Source organism: Rhea americana, unplaced genomic scaffold (assembly GCF_003343005.1).
Source record: "Rhea americana isolate MKP2758 unplaced genomic scaffold, rheAme1 scaffold_189, whole genome shotgun sequence".
Lineage (NCBI taxonomy): Eukaryota > Metazoa > Chordata > Aves > Rheiformes > Rheidae > Rhea > Rhea americana.
Genome location: NW_028186027.1, coordinates 1,243,595 through 1,257,533, shown reverse-complemented (window position 1 = coordinate 1,257,533; position 13,939 = coordinate 1,243,595). Strand labels below are relative to the sequence as shown.

At 57.0% G+C, this 13,939-nt stretch overlaps 1 protein-coding gene and 1 long non-coding RNA gene across 3 annotated transcripts in view; both read left to right on the top strand.

The window, feature by feature from the left end:
* The first annotated feature begins 713 nt into the window (after window positions 1-713).
* On the top strand, window positions 714-11,671 carry FGD2 (FYVE, RhoGEF and PH domain containing 2). 2 transcript variants are annotated; one of them, XM_085302259.1, is made up of 16 exons: window positions 714-953; window positions 4,063-4,381; window positions 5,043-5,123; window positions 5,631-5,779; window positions 6,185-6,341; window positions 6,478-6,616; window positions 7,175-7,233; window positions 7,648-7,791; window positions 8,208-8,300; window positions 8,633-8,712; window positions 8,791-8,821; window positions 9,056-9,148; window positions 9,433-9,558; window positions 9,767-9,913; window positions 10,740-10,883; window positions 11,013-11,671. In XM_085302259.1, the coding sequence occupies exons 1-16, from the start codon at window positions 895-897 to the stop codon at window positions 11,199-11,201; spliced, it is 2,010 nt and encodes a 669-aa protein (XP_085158385.1). In that variant the 5' UTR covers window positions 714-894; the 3' UTR covers window positions 11,202-11,671. The 2 variants fall into 2 exon arrangements, with proteins under 2 accessions (XP_085158385.1, XP_085158384.1); XM_085302258.1 differs by having other exon boundaries at window positions 10,971-11,671.
* A 1,155-nt stretch (window positions 11,672-12,826) lies between these two features.
* LOC146597350 (uncharacterized) overlaps window positions 12,827-13,939 on the top strand; it is a 2,911-nt gene continuing 1,798 nt past the window's right edge. The window contains exon 1 of the long non-coding RNA XR_014895520.1: window positions 12,827-12,955. This is a non-coding gene — a long non-coding RNA (uncharacterized LOC146597350). The remainder of the gene's footprint in view (window positions 12,956-13,939) is intronic.

The window sequence follows — 13,939 nt, the reverse complement described above, 5'->3', positions numbered from 1 at the left end:
GCGGGGCCATACGTGCCGGGCGGGGGGCGGGGCCACTTGTGTGATAGGCGGGGCAGAACCATTGCGTGATGGGCGGGGGGAGCGGGTGGAACCACTGTGTGAGGGACGGGGTGTTGGGAGGGGTGTTAAGGGAGGGTCGCCCCTAACCAGGTTAGCGGTGTCCCCATGGCGCAGCATGGCGGGAGGGGACCGGTCACACACCCCCAGCCGCAGGGCCTGGCGCAGGGAGGCTGCAGCAGGACCTGGAACATGTTGCCCAGAGAGGCTCCGGAATCTCCTTCTCTGGAGATACTCAAAACCCACCCGGATGCCACCCTGTCCAACATGCTCTAGGTGACCCTGCTTGAGCAGGGAGGTTGGACTAGAGGATCTCCAGAGGTCCCTTCCACCCTCAACCATTCCGTGATGCTGTGAGATYCTGGCACAGCCAGGATTCCCCTTGGGGTCCCCTGTAGCCTCTTCACTGTCCCAGCAGACAGGCACCCCACTTGCAGAAGTCTCCAGCCCGGCTTTCGTGATCGCCCCTGTCCCTGCTGCCGCTCTGGGCTCAGTCATGCTGCCAGTGTGGGGCACGCGGTGAAGTCACCCAAACTGAACGAATTCCCAGCGTTTTCCTCAGTGTTTTCTCCTACATGCAGCCTTCTGTGCTTCCTCTTCCCTTTTCCTTTTGAGGTCAGCTCAGATACGAGCTCTCCTCCGCAGAAGGCAGGACGGCAGATGGGCTCTGTCTTGTGCAAGTCCCCGTGCCCGAACAACATCGTGGGTCCCAGAAACATCTCCGAGCAGAGAAGGGGAGACAGAGGCCCAGACACATGGCAGCGAGCTGCGGCCGTCAGCGCCCCCCTGCAGCTGTTTAAGGCCTCGGATCCGCTCTGAGCAGATAAAGCCAAGGCGATGGAGGCGGGTAACCAAAGGAAAGTGTTAAACCTGGTGGCTGTGTTTGAAGACCAAAGGTACGGAGGGGTCGTTCTGGGAGCTGTGGGTGCATTAGTGCTCCACATGGCATGGGCAGTGGAAGGAAGACCCACAGTGGCGATGGTTTGAAGGCCTTAGAGATGTTTAGGTAACTTGCTGTTCTTTGGCACTCARATCTACCCTGGCTTCTTTCTCCTTCTATGGGTCATAGACAGAAGTCTGAAAACCTCAGTGGGATGCAACTGACTTTGGTGGAGGTTTTCATGCCTGTTTGAGGGTCAGATTGTGGCATGCTTGTTCTCCCCTCAGCCCTTGAGCACCTTCGCAGTCAAACTGACTGCCAAGTGCTCTTTTTTCCTGCTGCCAGTGAAAAGGATTTTGTTTCGTAAACATGCAGACAGTTTTGGCCTGGAGGCAAGCACGGCTTGGGGCAATAGGCGTGCACGCTTCACTCAGCAGCTTCTCCAACACACTTCCACACCGGCAGCACCTCTAGCCTTGTCTGCAGCCTCCCCAGCTGGCTCCACCAGCATCTGGGTTTGGTGTTGGATAGTTGGGGTCTTTGCAGCCTTTGGATATCAGCTGCTTGAGTGTCTGTGAGGGTCTGAGTCTCAGACACTCACCTCAGACTAACCAGTTATTTGCAAAGATGTTTCTTCTAAGAAGAGGAACAGAAAGCATTATGTCACAGGAGATGGCATGTTTCTTTTGGGCTGCGAGGCTGCCTGGTAAAACAGTGTCTTCACTTGGAGCATGAGCTGGGACCCACGGACAGCACAGGGCAGCAGCGTGCGCCAAAGTAGGAGCTAGTGGATCCTCTTCGCCCCCTTTGGGGTAATTCTGTGGCTTGGGGTGAGTCATCTTTGCAGACCGTGCCTCAGCATTCCCATCCGTGAGACAGGGATAGCAGATCCTGCCTGCTGTGCGTCAGTGAGGTGCTATCAGCAAGCCTTATGAGGCTGAGTGGTTGGGCAGATGGGTTATGCAGCACTTCCTAAAGACAGTCAGACCCTGGATTTCCTTTATTCCCCTCTGAAAGTTTCTTCCTTCTGCTCCAGATGCTTTGTCTGCACCTCAGTTGCACGCTTCACCCCAGGTTTTATGCTCTGCATGGCTCCAGCAAGGTGTGGTTGTCCCTGTGATCCCACGGTCAAAATTTGGCATTTGATGTTGCTGAACTGGAACCATTGTGGTGTTTGGTTTGCCTCTGCTTCACTGGTTCTGCATATTTGTTGTTTATCATAATAGGTGCAAGTCTTGCTTAGAGGAAATAAAAGTAACTTTTATGGCTTTTGGAGGAAGCTGAGGAAACTGGAAGCAAGTTCTTTCTGGAACAGAAAGCAGACTTTAGCCCAAGTCAGCACAAGTCATACTGCAAATAGAAAGGGAGAAGTTCTTTGTTGGATCTCAGTAGTAGATTCAGACTGGTGTGGTTCTGGGGGGCACCGGGAGGGATGGGTAAAGTATCTCTCTTACATGAAGGATTATGCATGCTCACATGTGGGATGTGTAAATGGCTGGGGGAACACTCTAGTGCTCACAGATAAGTGCTTACCAGCATGAAGATGGACCTGTCACCCCCTTCAAATGGTTGTCTGCAACTCAAAACATATCCTATCTGCAACTTTACAGTTTTATGTCCAGTTTCATCTTGCTTTTCCTCTCCTCCTCATCCTATTCCTGTCTGCAGCCTATCAGTGGCTGTCTTTCCGGTACCTGCCTGGAAAAATTTACCACAGAAACCAGCTCTTGAACGACAGATGGCCCACCACTGTCACCTTCAAAGCCTGTGCCCTATGTGGTTTCTCCTCCATCGCTGCTCTGTCTTCCTTGTCTTTGCCAGAAAAGGGAAGAGAAAAAACAGCCCAAAAACCACTCCTCCACAAAACCACCCACACATACCCCTTTTCTTGGCCAAGGCCTCTTGGCCACTTGGTTTTTAAAACCTCCTTCTCAGGGAAGCGGTAAAGGAGGCCTGCGACTCCATGGTAAYAGCAGATAGAAAGCCAGAGCCATACCAGTGCTGCAAAGGGCAACACTGTACTTTGGACACTAAATTGCTTTGGACAGGAGATCCAGATGTGCCATCTGCTAAATGATGTGAGCTTCAAGGGAAAGAGCATCCTGCCAGAAACAGAGACATGGCCACTCTATGAATAAACAACATGCATTTTGTCTGATGTGGATCAAAAGTGACAAAGCCAGGCCCAGAGGTGGAAGCAGTCTTCAGGTGGGATTTGGACTGTCCCTGGGGAGGAAGGATGAAGTGGTGAGGTTTTGAAGATAATGGGTTGATCAAAGATYGGTACTGCCTGGAAGGATGTTAGGCTGGTGAGAGGCAGGCAGGTTTCTCAAGTCAGGGCCTAGATGAATTAGTAAAACAAGTTTTAAGCTAGAAAATCAGGTTGGGGGCTGTTTGGATAGCACCATGCTTACAGAAAGATGTAGAACAGGTAGGGGAAAGAGGAAGCTCTGGAAAACACCACAAAGAGGGAAGGGAAGCCCTCCAGGCAGTGTATTGAATCCTGCAGCTTTGGCTAGAAACATTTAGCAAAACCCACTGATGCGTTTATGCATTATCACAAGGAGCTGGCATGAGAGAGGAGGAACTGGAGCCTGGGGTGGGACAGGAAACCCAATGAAACCTTAAATTTTAGATCATTCTCATCTAGTGATGCCTGAGAGGAAGAGTAGGCTGTGCAAAGAAGACATATGGCTTGTACCAGGGAGGACTGTCCCTTTCCAAGGAGATTGAGGTAGCTCATGTTGCCTGGAGATGGGTTAATGGCAAAGTCATGCTCTTCTGGACCAGAAATGAAAATGAGGAGCGACCGGAGGCACTGGGAGGAGAGAGGCTGGAGTGTGGTGCTGTCGAAGGATGTATGTGCTTTCAGATCGTGGTTTGTATCAGGAGGCCTGTAGCAGAGGCAGAGCAGCACCAGTGCTGGGAAGTCCCGCTGGGTGTAGCCAGGTCTTGCTGCCTGTGTTGAAGGAAGGTGGCCTTAACCCAGTGCTGGCATAGAGCAGGGCTGTGGAGGTGCATGGGAAACAGCGCAGCTGTGGCAGGGGCAGCCCACAGCACAGAGGTTAGGAGCTGGGTGAGATGAGGGACTGGACTAGCTAGTCATGCTGATTCCTCTGTGACAGGGCCTGCGTATTTCCCGGGAGCCCCCAGAAGGATCAGCACGCTCTGCACACTCAGGTCAGCCCTGCAACCAGCCATCTCCAGGGGCTCCCAGGGTCCTTATCGAGCCAGGATCAGAGACTCTGCCAGATGGCCAGCACACACCAAGCAGAGAGAGAGAGCAAGGAGGAGGAGAAGAAACGGTCTTCCTCAGCAGCAGGGCAGGAGGAGCAGCAGGGTCAGCAGGGATTCAGCTTCAAATGCCTCCGCTCTTTCCGGCAGAAGATCAGCGAGGACAACTGGAGGAGGCAGCAGGACGCAGGCCTCAAGCCAGGCAGCAAGGTAAGCTCTGGAGGCAGCACAAGCCAGGTTGGCCAGTGCCCACACTCAGGCAGGGAGTCGTGTGGGCTGGATCAGAGCTGAGGCCTCTGGTGGCTCTGAGAAGTGGCTTTGCCCCTGCAAGGGCTAGAGCACACAGAGATGGAAAAGTAGCCACTTCCCAGATGCCATAGGCAGATAGATCCAAACAGGGCTTGTCTCTTCTAGCTCTGATATAACTACACTGTGTAGGTCAGATGCTTAGATGGGCCCAGCGAGGACTGTTGCAAGGCATCCCCAGGGCTGTGCCTTACTTTGCCAGCTGCAGATGTGTTTCCGCAGGACATTATGTTTAGAGGCCTCGGCAGGATTGCAGATCATGGGGTTAATCCATCCCACTCTCCTTGACTCCTTGGGATAGTTTGCCCTCTATTGCCCAGGGGGAAAAAAAGCATAGAGAAAGGGGTCACCCAGGAGAACATGATCCAGGCTTCTCTGTGGCCCCGAGACACCTTCCTTTTCACCTTCAGTTTTGCTACGTGTCTTKTTGAGATCTGTCCTTCACCCTTGCTCAGAGTGAGATCTGGGTTGATGTGGGCTGTGAACACTGGAGAGCGAAGTCTCCTCAAGCTGGTGGAGACTCCTCGTGTTGCTGCCCATAAGACTGAACCTTTTCCCTGCACAGGACCCAGAAGAAAAGAAAATTGCTCTGGAGCTGCTGGAGACAGAACAGGCTTATGTTGGCCGCCTCCACCTTCTCGATCAGGTAAGCAGAGTGGCCCCCATGGGCCTGGGAGGTGATAGCCCTGTTGCCATCCACCATCAGCCTCCACCAGCACAGCTCAGGCACCCCTTGGACAGGGTCTAAACTGATAAAGTAGGCAGGGCCAGGCACAGKTTCACACTCATTAATCAGCCTTTGCTCCTTGGCAGGGCTGGGACCTTGTAGCAGTGCCTAGGCACAGTTCAGGGGGTCCACAGACCAGGGACTCTTCCCTGAAGGCATGAAGCTATACGGATGCTGGACTAATAGTCCTCAGGGCCAGAGACTGGGTCTGGGTTTGGTCTGTCCCATCTCTCACRCTTCCAAGGAGCACCTTTGTCCACTTCCCAGCAAAGCCCATTTTACTTTTTACTCCTGCTTCTCTYTTGGGGCCTGGGATATCCCTCCGACCTGGAGCTGGTCCTCTCCACTGAGCTATGTGCTGCTCTCAGAGGGGACAGGCCCCTGAGCCCCTTCCTGACCTTCTTGTTCACTCCTCCTTTCTTCCAGGTATTCTATACAGAGCTAATGAAAGAAGCCAAAAATGGGAAGATAGTCCCAGAGGAGGTAGTGAAAATGATCTTCTCCAACATCTCCTCCATCTACCAGTTCCATGCCAAGTTCCTCCTGCCAGAGCTGCAGAAGCGCATGGAGAATTGGTGAGTTGGAGGAGGCAAGGGCAGGACACCTAGATTCCTTTTCCAGAATGAGGGAACAGAGGTGAATTTGGTCTCCCAATAAGACCAGAGAGCCTAGCCTGTTTTGCTCCAAATGTCTTTGTGCTGGAAAGTACTTCCTTAAAACACTCCAGCCCGGATCAGGGYATTCCTGAAAAAGGGAGGGATGCCTTAGGTGACTCAGTGGTGTTCACAGGCTGCCAGGTGCAATTGCCTAGGCTGACTGCAGGCTGGGCACATGCCTGTTTTGGAGAGCAGGATGGTGTATGGTCACAGTGGTAAACCTCTGTCATCTGCCATGCCCAGGCTGCCCCTTTGCTTTATTCCTCACTGTCCATCTTCCCCATTTGACTAAGGAAGGCACTCGTCTGCAATCTCCTCCCACAGGAGTTCCAATCCGCGGATTGGGGACGTGATCCAGAAGCTTGCACCTTTCCTCAAAATGTATGGTGAATACGTGAAGAACTTTGACAAGGCCATGGAGCTCATTACCATCTGGTCAGAGAAATCACCACGCTTCCAGGAGCTCATTGATGACATCCAGGTGATGGGCCACAATGAAATGGGGGACCTCAGCACTTCTCCCCAGGGTCTCCCCACAAGGGAGAAGCAGGGCTGAGGAGATAGGAGCCAGCATGGTCACTGTGTCTCTCTCTCTTTGCATGGGTGTCTCTCCCCAGAAGAGGAAGGTCTGTGCTAACCTAACGCTGCAGCACCACATGCTGGAGCCTGTGCAGAGAATCCCGCGCTATGAACTCCTCCTGAAGGACTACGTCCGAAAACTGCCACCCAAGTCTCCAGACAGGGCTGACGCAGAGAGTAAGGGCTCCAGATGGTTCCCCATGGTGGGGAGCAGCAGGGTGGATTTATAGGGGAAATGACAGCCCTAGAGATTGTACTTTGACATCAGGACACCTGGGGTCTCTCCCTAGTCAGCCTGTGCTATTGGATAAACCTCTCAGACTTACCCTTTTCTAACATGAGGGGATTATTCTGCCCTTTTGGGGTGTATGGAGGTCAGTAAGGAAAGTGGGTGGTGTTTCAGAACAGGGATGGTCCCTTTCCAGCATCCCTCAGGAAGATCTGAAGTGACCAGGGAATGTATCAGACCTCTGCAGGTAACGGCAGTGCCCTGTCCTGTTAGGATGGGAGTGAAAAATGACCAGACCGATGGATGTCTCCACAAGGACTGGTCTGCACTGCGCAATCCAGCCAGATCCAGMTGCCTGTGCAGTGTTCAGGGCCATTCGGGTTGTGTCCAGAGGAGGGCAGCAGCAGCCAGCAACATGTGGCTGCTCAGGGTGGTAGAGATCAAGGAGTTTCTCCTACTCCTTCCACAGCAAGTGGTCAACTCTTCTCTTTCTCTTCTCATTGCAGAGGCCCTGGAAATGATTTTCATGGTGGCCAAGCATTCAAATGCAGCTATCGCTGAGATGGTGAGTGCCTGTTCCAGCTGCTCTCAAAGATCAGTCCAAGCAGCTGGCCTAGGAGGTGGGGATGCAGGGGATGCAGGTGTGCCGAGGTTGTGGCTGAGCTGTAACACCCTGTTTGGAGTGATGGAGAAGCCTGACCATGGCCCTGGCACCCTTCTGTGGCTCTTGTTCCTCCCCACTGCCCCTCCCAGCCCAGCTTCCAGCTGCTCCAGTGAGTCCMCATTCTGTCCCTGGCACTGTTGTCCCACTCTGTCCCCTGCATCACCATCCTCCTCTGTCCCCTGCACTGCCACCTCCAGCCAAAGATGCTAGTGAGAAATCAGTGCCTTTCAACATCTTACCTGGAGGCAAGGGGAACAGAAAATGCTCAGATTCCACTAGAAACAAGTCACTGCAGTGTCCCCCTGCCTYCCCCAGGAACGGCTGCAGAACCTCTGGGAGGTCTATCAGAGACTGGGCCTTGAGGACGACATTGTGGATCCCTCCAATGAGCTGATCAAGGAGGGGCCGATCCTAAAAATCTCCTCCCGCAACAACACATCGGAAAAGTACCTGTTCCTGGTGGGAGCCGGGATGCACTAGGGAAGGGGAGGGGAGGACAGATGAGGAGAGGGGCAACATAGCATGGTTTGAGGTGTCAAGGCTGCTGCTGGGACATCTCTGCTTGGAGAAGGTGAATGCAGAGCTGGGAGGGTTTGAATCTCTAGTGCAGGTACCCTGTAAAGGACRTGGTTGGGATACTGCTGATCCTCTGGACGCAGCAGCCCTTTAGGGATGTCACYCTCCCAGAGGGCTTTGCTTCTACAGGATGGGAGAGGGCTGAGGCAGAAATAGTCACTTTTGGGGCCAGATCCTTCCCAAGAACTGGATCAGTCCGAAAAGGGTGAAGGACCCCAGATTGTAGGGAAACCCTCAGCCCTGAGCAAGCAAAAGGCAAATTTCTGGGCCCAAACTGACCTTCTCCTCCTGCTGGCCAGTTCAACAACATGCTGCTGTACTGCGTGCCCAAGGTCATCCAGGTGGGCTCAGAGTTCCAGGTCCACCTCCGCATCGACGTGGATGGCATAAAGGTCAGCTAGGCGCCTTGCCTTTGCGTTTTCCCTCTTGCCCTGGGGTGCGGTTTCATAAGCTCTTTACAAAGTGTAGCGAGCTCTGTGGCTGTTGCCCAGCACCTCTGGGGAACGGAGAGAGGAGCTGGAGCCAGGGGTGGCATTGTGAATTTGCAGGACTGTCTGATACAGCCTAATCCAGTGAGATTGCAGTGCAGCCTTGTGCATGTAATATTCAAGAGGCTGAAGGGCTTGTGCCCGAGATAGCTCCATGTCCTCCCCTTATGGAGGAAAGCCCCAGCATGCTCAATGTGGGTTCAGCGCTTCCCCATCCTCTTTGGTCCCTCTGTCAGGTGCGGGAGCTGAATGATACACAATTTCCTCACACCTTTCTGGTCTCAGGCAAGCAGCGGACACTGGAGCTGCAGGCCAGGTAAGGGGAATGGTGATGGTTCTGCAGTTCCTCGGGGAGAATGAACATCGGCTCATCTATCTCCTTTTCTTCACCCAGGTCCAGGGAGGAGATGAACTCCTGGATCAAGGTATGGCTGAGTACTGAAAGAAGTCTCACCCCTCTGGCGAACACGTGGGTCTTGGCCCAGGCTGATCCCTCAGCCCAGGACATATCACATGCTAGTGTGTCCAGGGATGCCACTGCAGTTCCCAGGCTAGCTGCAGCCCCTCACCAGGACCTCACATTTTAGGACTCTCATGTCCACAGCTTGTGGCTGATGCTACTTTTCTAGCCATCCCTCGAGCCCCACTTTTCCTTCTAGGCCTTCCAGGATGCCATCGACAGGAAGGAGAAGAGCAGTGAGAGCTTCAAGATRGCTGTGCATAGACCAGAGACAGCGCCTTCTCCATTGAAGGTAGCCCTTGTTCTGCCCTCCGCATGCCTTCCCTGACTCCAGCATCCCCCTGCACTGAAGCTTAGGGAGCGCTCACCTTGCTGTGCTTCAGTTTCCCGAGCTAGACAGCCCTATGGAGCTAGCAGGAGAGCTACTGAGAGGGAGGTTTAGGAAAGGGAGAAGTGCTGGGAAAGGGAAGGGTGAGAGCAGAGGAGCCAGGGAGGCTGAGTGGGGCATGAGCATGGCCACTGCACTGAAGCTAGCCCACCAGCCCCTGCCCCAATGATGCCGTCTCCTGTCTCCAGACGGAGGAGCTGGGCCGTCGAGCCCCGCAGTGGGTGCGAGACAACCTGGTAACCATGTGCATGCGCTGCAAGGAGCCCTTCAAYGCCATCATGCGCCGGAGACACCACTGTCGGGCTTGTGGATATGTGAGTGACCCTGTCCCCTAGTGCTCCCTCCCTCCTGGCCTACTCAGGTGGCAGCTGGGACAGGAACACAGACCTCGTATGCCATGTATCCTTGTTCAGGGCCTTTTCTGGCTCTCAGCTCTCCATTTCAGCTGCTGTGGGGGTGGAGTTGGCCCTGGGTACCCGGCCCTGCCCCAGTCCCACTAGTGTCCATGTCTGGAGGACGTAGGTGGTGTGCGCTCGCTGCTCCGACTACAAGGCTGAGCTGCAGTATGATGGAAACCGCCTGAACCGCGTGTGCCAGGAGTGTTACATCTTCCTGATGGGCCACGTAGCGCTTGAGGACCGGGAGGGGAAGCACAAAGGCATCCTAGAGGTGAGTTTTGCTGCTCTCTGCCTATCCTCCCTCACCCACTCTCCCTCTTTCTCTGAACTCTGTTTCCCACCCCAGACCCCAGACCCTCTGTCACTGCTCTGTCATACTCCTGCCTGCCGGCAGCTGAAGGCAAGGGTAGGAGTAGCTTCTGCAGCAGTCAGAGAGGGTCTCTGCACTTCTGAAGCTGGTGGACATACCAAACCTGCTCCCTCCCCTCCCTGAGCTTTAGGACTCTGGTATCTGGGGTACCCTCCACTGCAGGATTGCAGCAGGCGCCCCACAGCCAGAACTGGCTCTCCCCTTCCCCTGGTTTATGGCATTTTGTGGAGACTCAAAAATCTTTCCTAACCTCAGTTTCTCAAGATGCAGCAGGATTCCTGAGGCTGCATGACACTGGGCAGAGCAGGGGGTGCTGAGGTGGTGGCTCAGGGCCATGCCAGACCAGGGGCTGAGCCCTCAAGTCTGCCTGGAGTGCCCCGCGAGGGCTCAGCCCTATGCAGACATCAGCATCCGCACGAGTCCATACACACAGGCCAAAGCGACACCGCAGCTGCCTGCAGGGACGTTGGGAGGCTGCAGCCTGCATCAGAGCACTTGCTTCACTGCCCTGCAGTGATCCAAGCAAGCTTTTCCCAGCGCTTTTTTTTTTCCCAAGCTTTTTCCTGTATTCCGAAAAGGATGAAAATGTCCCCTCTGTCTTTTGCAGCTCCCCACCTAACTTCTGGGAAATCCAGGGATTTCCTGGGAAATGGCATTTYGATCCGTGCCTTTTCTGCCTTGCCCCACGCCTGGTTATTTAGGGGTTTGTTCACTGGTGTGTTGACAGAGAGAAGCAGCAGAGATATCAGGCAGGAGTTTGCTCTGCAGTTCCCTGCAGCTGCTGGACAAGAACGGCAAGGGAGGCATGCGGGGCTGGTTCGTGATCCCGCGGGATGACCCCCTCGTGCTGTACATCTATGCGGCCCCCCAGGTAAGGCCGGCCGCCGCTCCCTCTGCAAGGGGCTGCCCGACGTGCCTGCCCCCAGACTCCCACCCGCTGTCTCCGCTCTCCCGGCAGGATGTCCGAGCTCACACCTCCATCCCGCTGCTGGGCTACCAGGTGAAGGATCTGTCCCAGAGCGACTCTCGCCACCTCTTCCAGCTGGCGCAGTCCCGGCAGGTCTACACCTTCGTGGCCGACACGGAGGAGCTGAAGCGGCGCTGGATGAGGGCCATGGAGCGCTCCGCTGCGGGGATCACCCAGCCAGAGGAGGACGAGGACACGGACTCCTCCGAAGAAGCAGAATGAGCCCCACAGGCTGTTGCCCGCCCCTGGGGCGCTGCCCCAGCAGTGCTGCTGTGTGGGTTGAACCTCCCTGCTCTCCCTGCCTCGCTGGTTGCCTTTGGACAGATCCCCTGACCGCTCTGCGCTTTGGTTTTCCCTGCCGCAAAAGGGACGAGGTGAAAGTGTGTCTGCCACCGCACGGGCAACCCGGATCCCCCATCCCCTCCCTCCTCATGTTCTGCGATGAGTAGCTAGATCCTGGATAGAGACGGTGGAGGTACCCGAGCGGGGAGTGGGGGGAGAGCCAGGGGATTTGGGGTGCAGGAAGCCTGCACCCCTGCAGCCTGTGAGGGCCTTGCCGGCTGTGCCATGCCACCAGCTGCCGCCCGAGGGCAGCAACACCTCARTCTTCCTCCAAGCCCGGCTCCGGCGGGGTGTGATGCAGGACACCCAGGTCTGTGAAAGCATCTGTGGAATTGGGGCCTCTGCAATAAATCCCACCTGCAACCTACCTGTGTGTGGACCACGGAGCCTTTCTGGTGGGGTTTCTGGAGCGGCCTGCAGTATTGTCACCAGGGGCTGCGCCCTGACTCACCTTCACCATAACCAGCCCTGGTCTGGCCCCCTGCCTTGCCCTGGTCCGGCTCTGGGGGCTCTCGTTACAGATGGAGGATGCCCCTCTTCCAGCCCCATCACTGCTCCTGGCCTCCACCCWCTGCTGCATCACATGGAGCGGGGGTAACCCTTAAACAGGGACACCCCCGGGCTGCGTCCCTGTGCCAGGCTGCGCTCCTGCCCTGCAGCCCAGTCCCAGACTCTCCCCCGAGCCCCCATCCTGCCCACAAGTACACTTCACCCTTACACCTCTCTCAGTCACCCGTTTCGGGGAGAGGTGCGTGGGGGGAGGTGCTCTGGGCCAAGGCTGAGTCCAAGGTGCCACGGCTGCGCTGCCACGCGTGGTACCACCATGCTGGACCTGGACAGCGATGCTGGGGAGACCTGGGGGTTCCTCCTGTACATCAYTGGCCTAGTGAACACCTCTGGTCCTTCCCCCCCACACACTGCAGCTCCAGGCTTCTCCATCCATGTCCTCTGCAGCTCCCCAGAAACGTTGCCCGGGCAAAAAGTGCCACTTCTGAGCCTGCCAGAGGCTCGAATGGCGATGTGAGGATGCTCCAGGAGTCTGGGAGGGCTGGTATCAAGGAGGGAGAGGAGCTCAGATGTCGGGGAAGAGCCCTGCCACGGCGTTTGCCCCATGGAGCGCCTCCCAGAAGCAAATAGTTGGGGGGGGGTTTCCAGAGACACCTTTATCCCCCCCCCAAGATACCACCACCCACCAGCAGCACATGCAGGGGAAACCCCAGCACCCTGGAAAAGCTGCCGTGCCCGGCGAGAGCAAGGTGCTGCTGGAGGGGGAAAGAGTGGCGGCGAGGGGGAAGCCCGCAGGGCTGGAACATCTGCGTGGCCTTCCGGCGCGGCGCGGCGCGGGGCRGAGAGCAACGAGAGGAGCCCCGAGCCGCTGCCAGCCCCCGGCTCGCGAACGGGCCTAAGAATAGATTTCCTGTTTACCGAGCCAGAAATTGCTTCTGGGGCAGAGGGCACCTTGGGYGCTATTTTTAGCAGCTTTTGCCCACTCCGTTCCCGGTGCTTTGCGCCCGCGAGCACTTCCAGCTCGCCCCGAGCCGGGCAAGGACGCCGCCGGCCGGCTTCGGGGCGCGCGCCGGGGCAAAGGAGAGAGGCTGCGCCGGCGTGGAGAGGACGGCGAAGGGCTGCGTGGGGTAATTGCTTGCAGGTGTCCCCCGAACAGGCTCTCTGGATGTCCTACCTCACCTGGCACTGTGTGTCCCCTGCAGAGTTTTTTTTTTTTCCCAGGAAAAGGAAAGTTTGGCAGCCAAGATGTAGCAAAAGCACCGTTTTTGCAAATGCATGGGTTTGGGGAAAAATGAGGGTCTGGCTTGYACCCGCACCCTTCGCACCCGGCCCAGCCGCCTCGAGCGGGGAAAGGGCTCCCCTTGCCCTGGGCACCCGGGATGGGGCGGGAGCCGCTCGGCGGTGCCGCCCGCCCGCGGCCCCCGCGGAGCCCTTTGGCCTCTCGCCTCCCGGCGCAGCAGGCGAAACCCCGCGGAGAAGTCGCGCGGTTTCCTATTCTCGAGAATGAGGAAGGCCCGGAGGCCATTTACTGGAATTCCCCCTCGCCGCGGCCCTCCCCCGGGCCTTTTCTTGTAAGCACTGACCAAAATACGTTGTGAAAGCTGCACGCTGCCGCAGCTACGCCGGGCCGGGGCCGGGCCGCCGTCATTGAGAAAACCCGCGCGGCGGCAGAGGGGCGAAGGCGCTGGGCTCTCCGCAGGATTCGGCCCCAGCCCCGGTGGGGCACGGGATCCCGGTCCGCCCCGAGCACAGGGACGCCCAAAGGTGCCAGGGCCCAGAGGTGGGCGATGCAAACGTGGCCGGTGGGCAGGAAATGCAGCTTACGGTAGTGCGGTGCCCCCAAAGCACCCCGCTGCGGGGGGCCGTGCGGGGCGGTGCCCCCAATGCACCCCGCTGCAGGGCCGTGTGGGGCGGTGCCCCCAATGCACCCCGCTGCGGGGGCCGTGCGGCGCGGTGCCCCCAGTGCAGCCCGCTGCGGGGGCCGTGCGGGCGGTGCCCCCAATGCACCCCGCTGCGGGGGCCGTGCGGGGCGGTGCCCCCAATGCACCCCGCTGCGGGGGCCGTGCGGGGCGGTGCCCCCAATGCACCCCGCTGCGGGGCCGTGCGGGGCG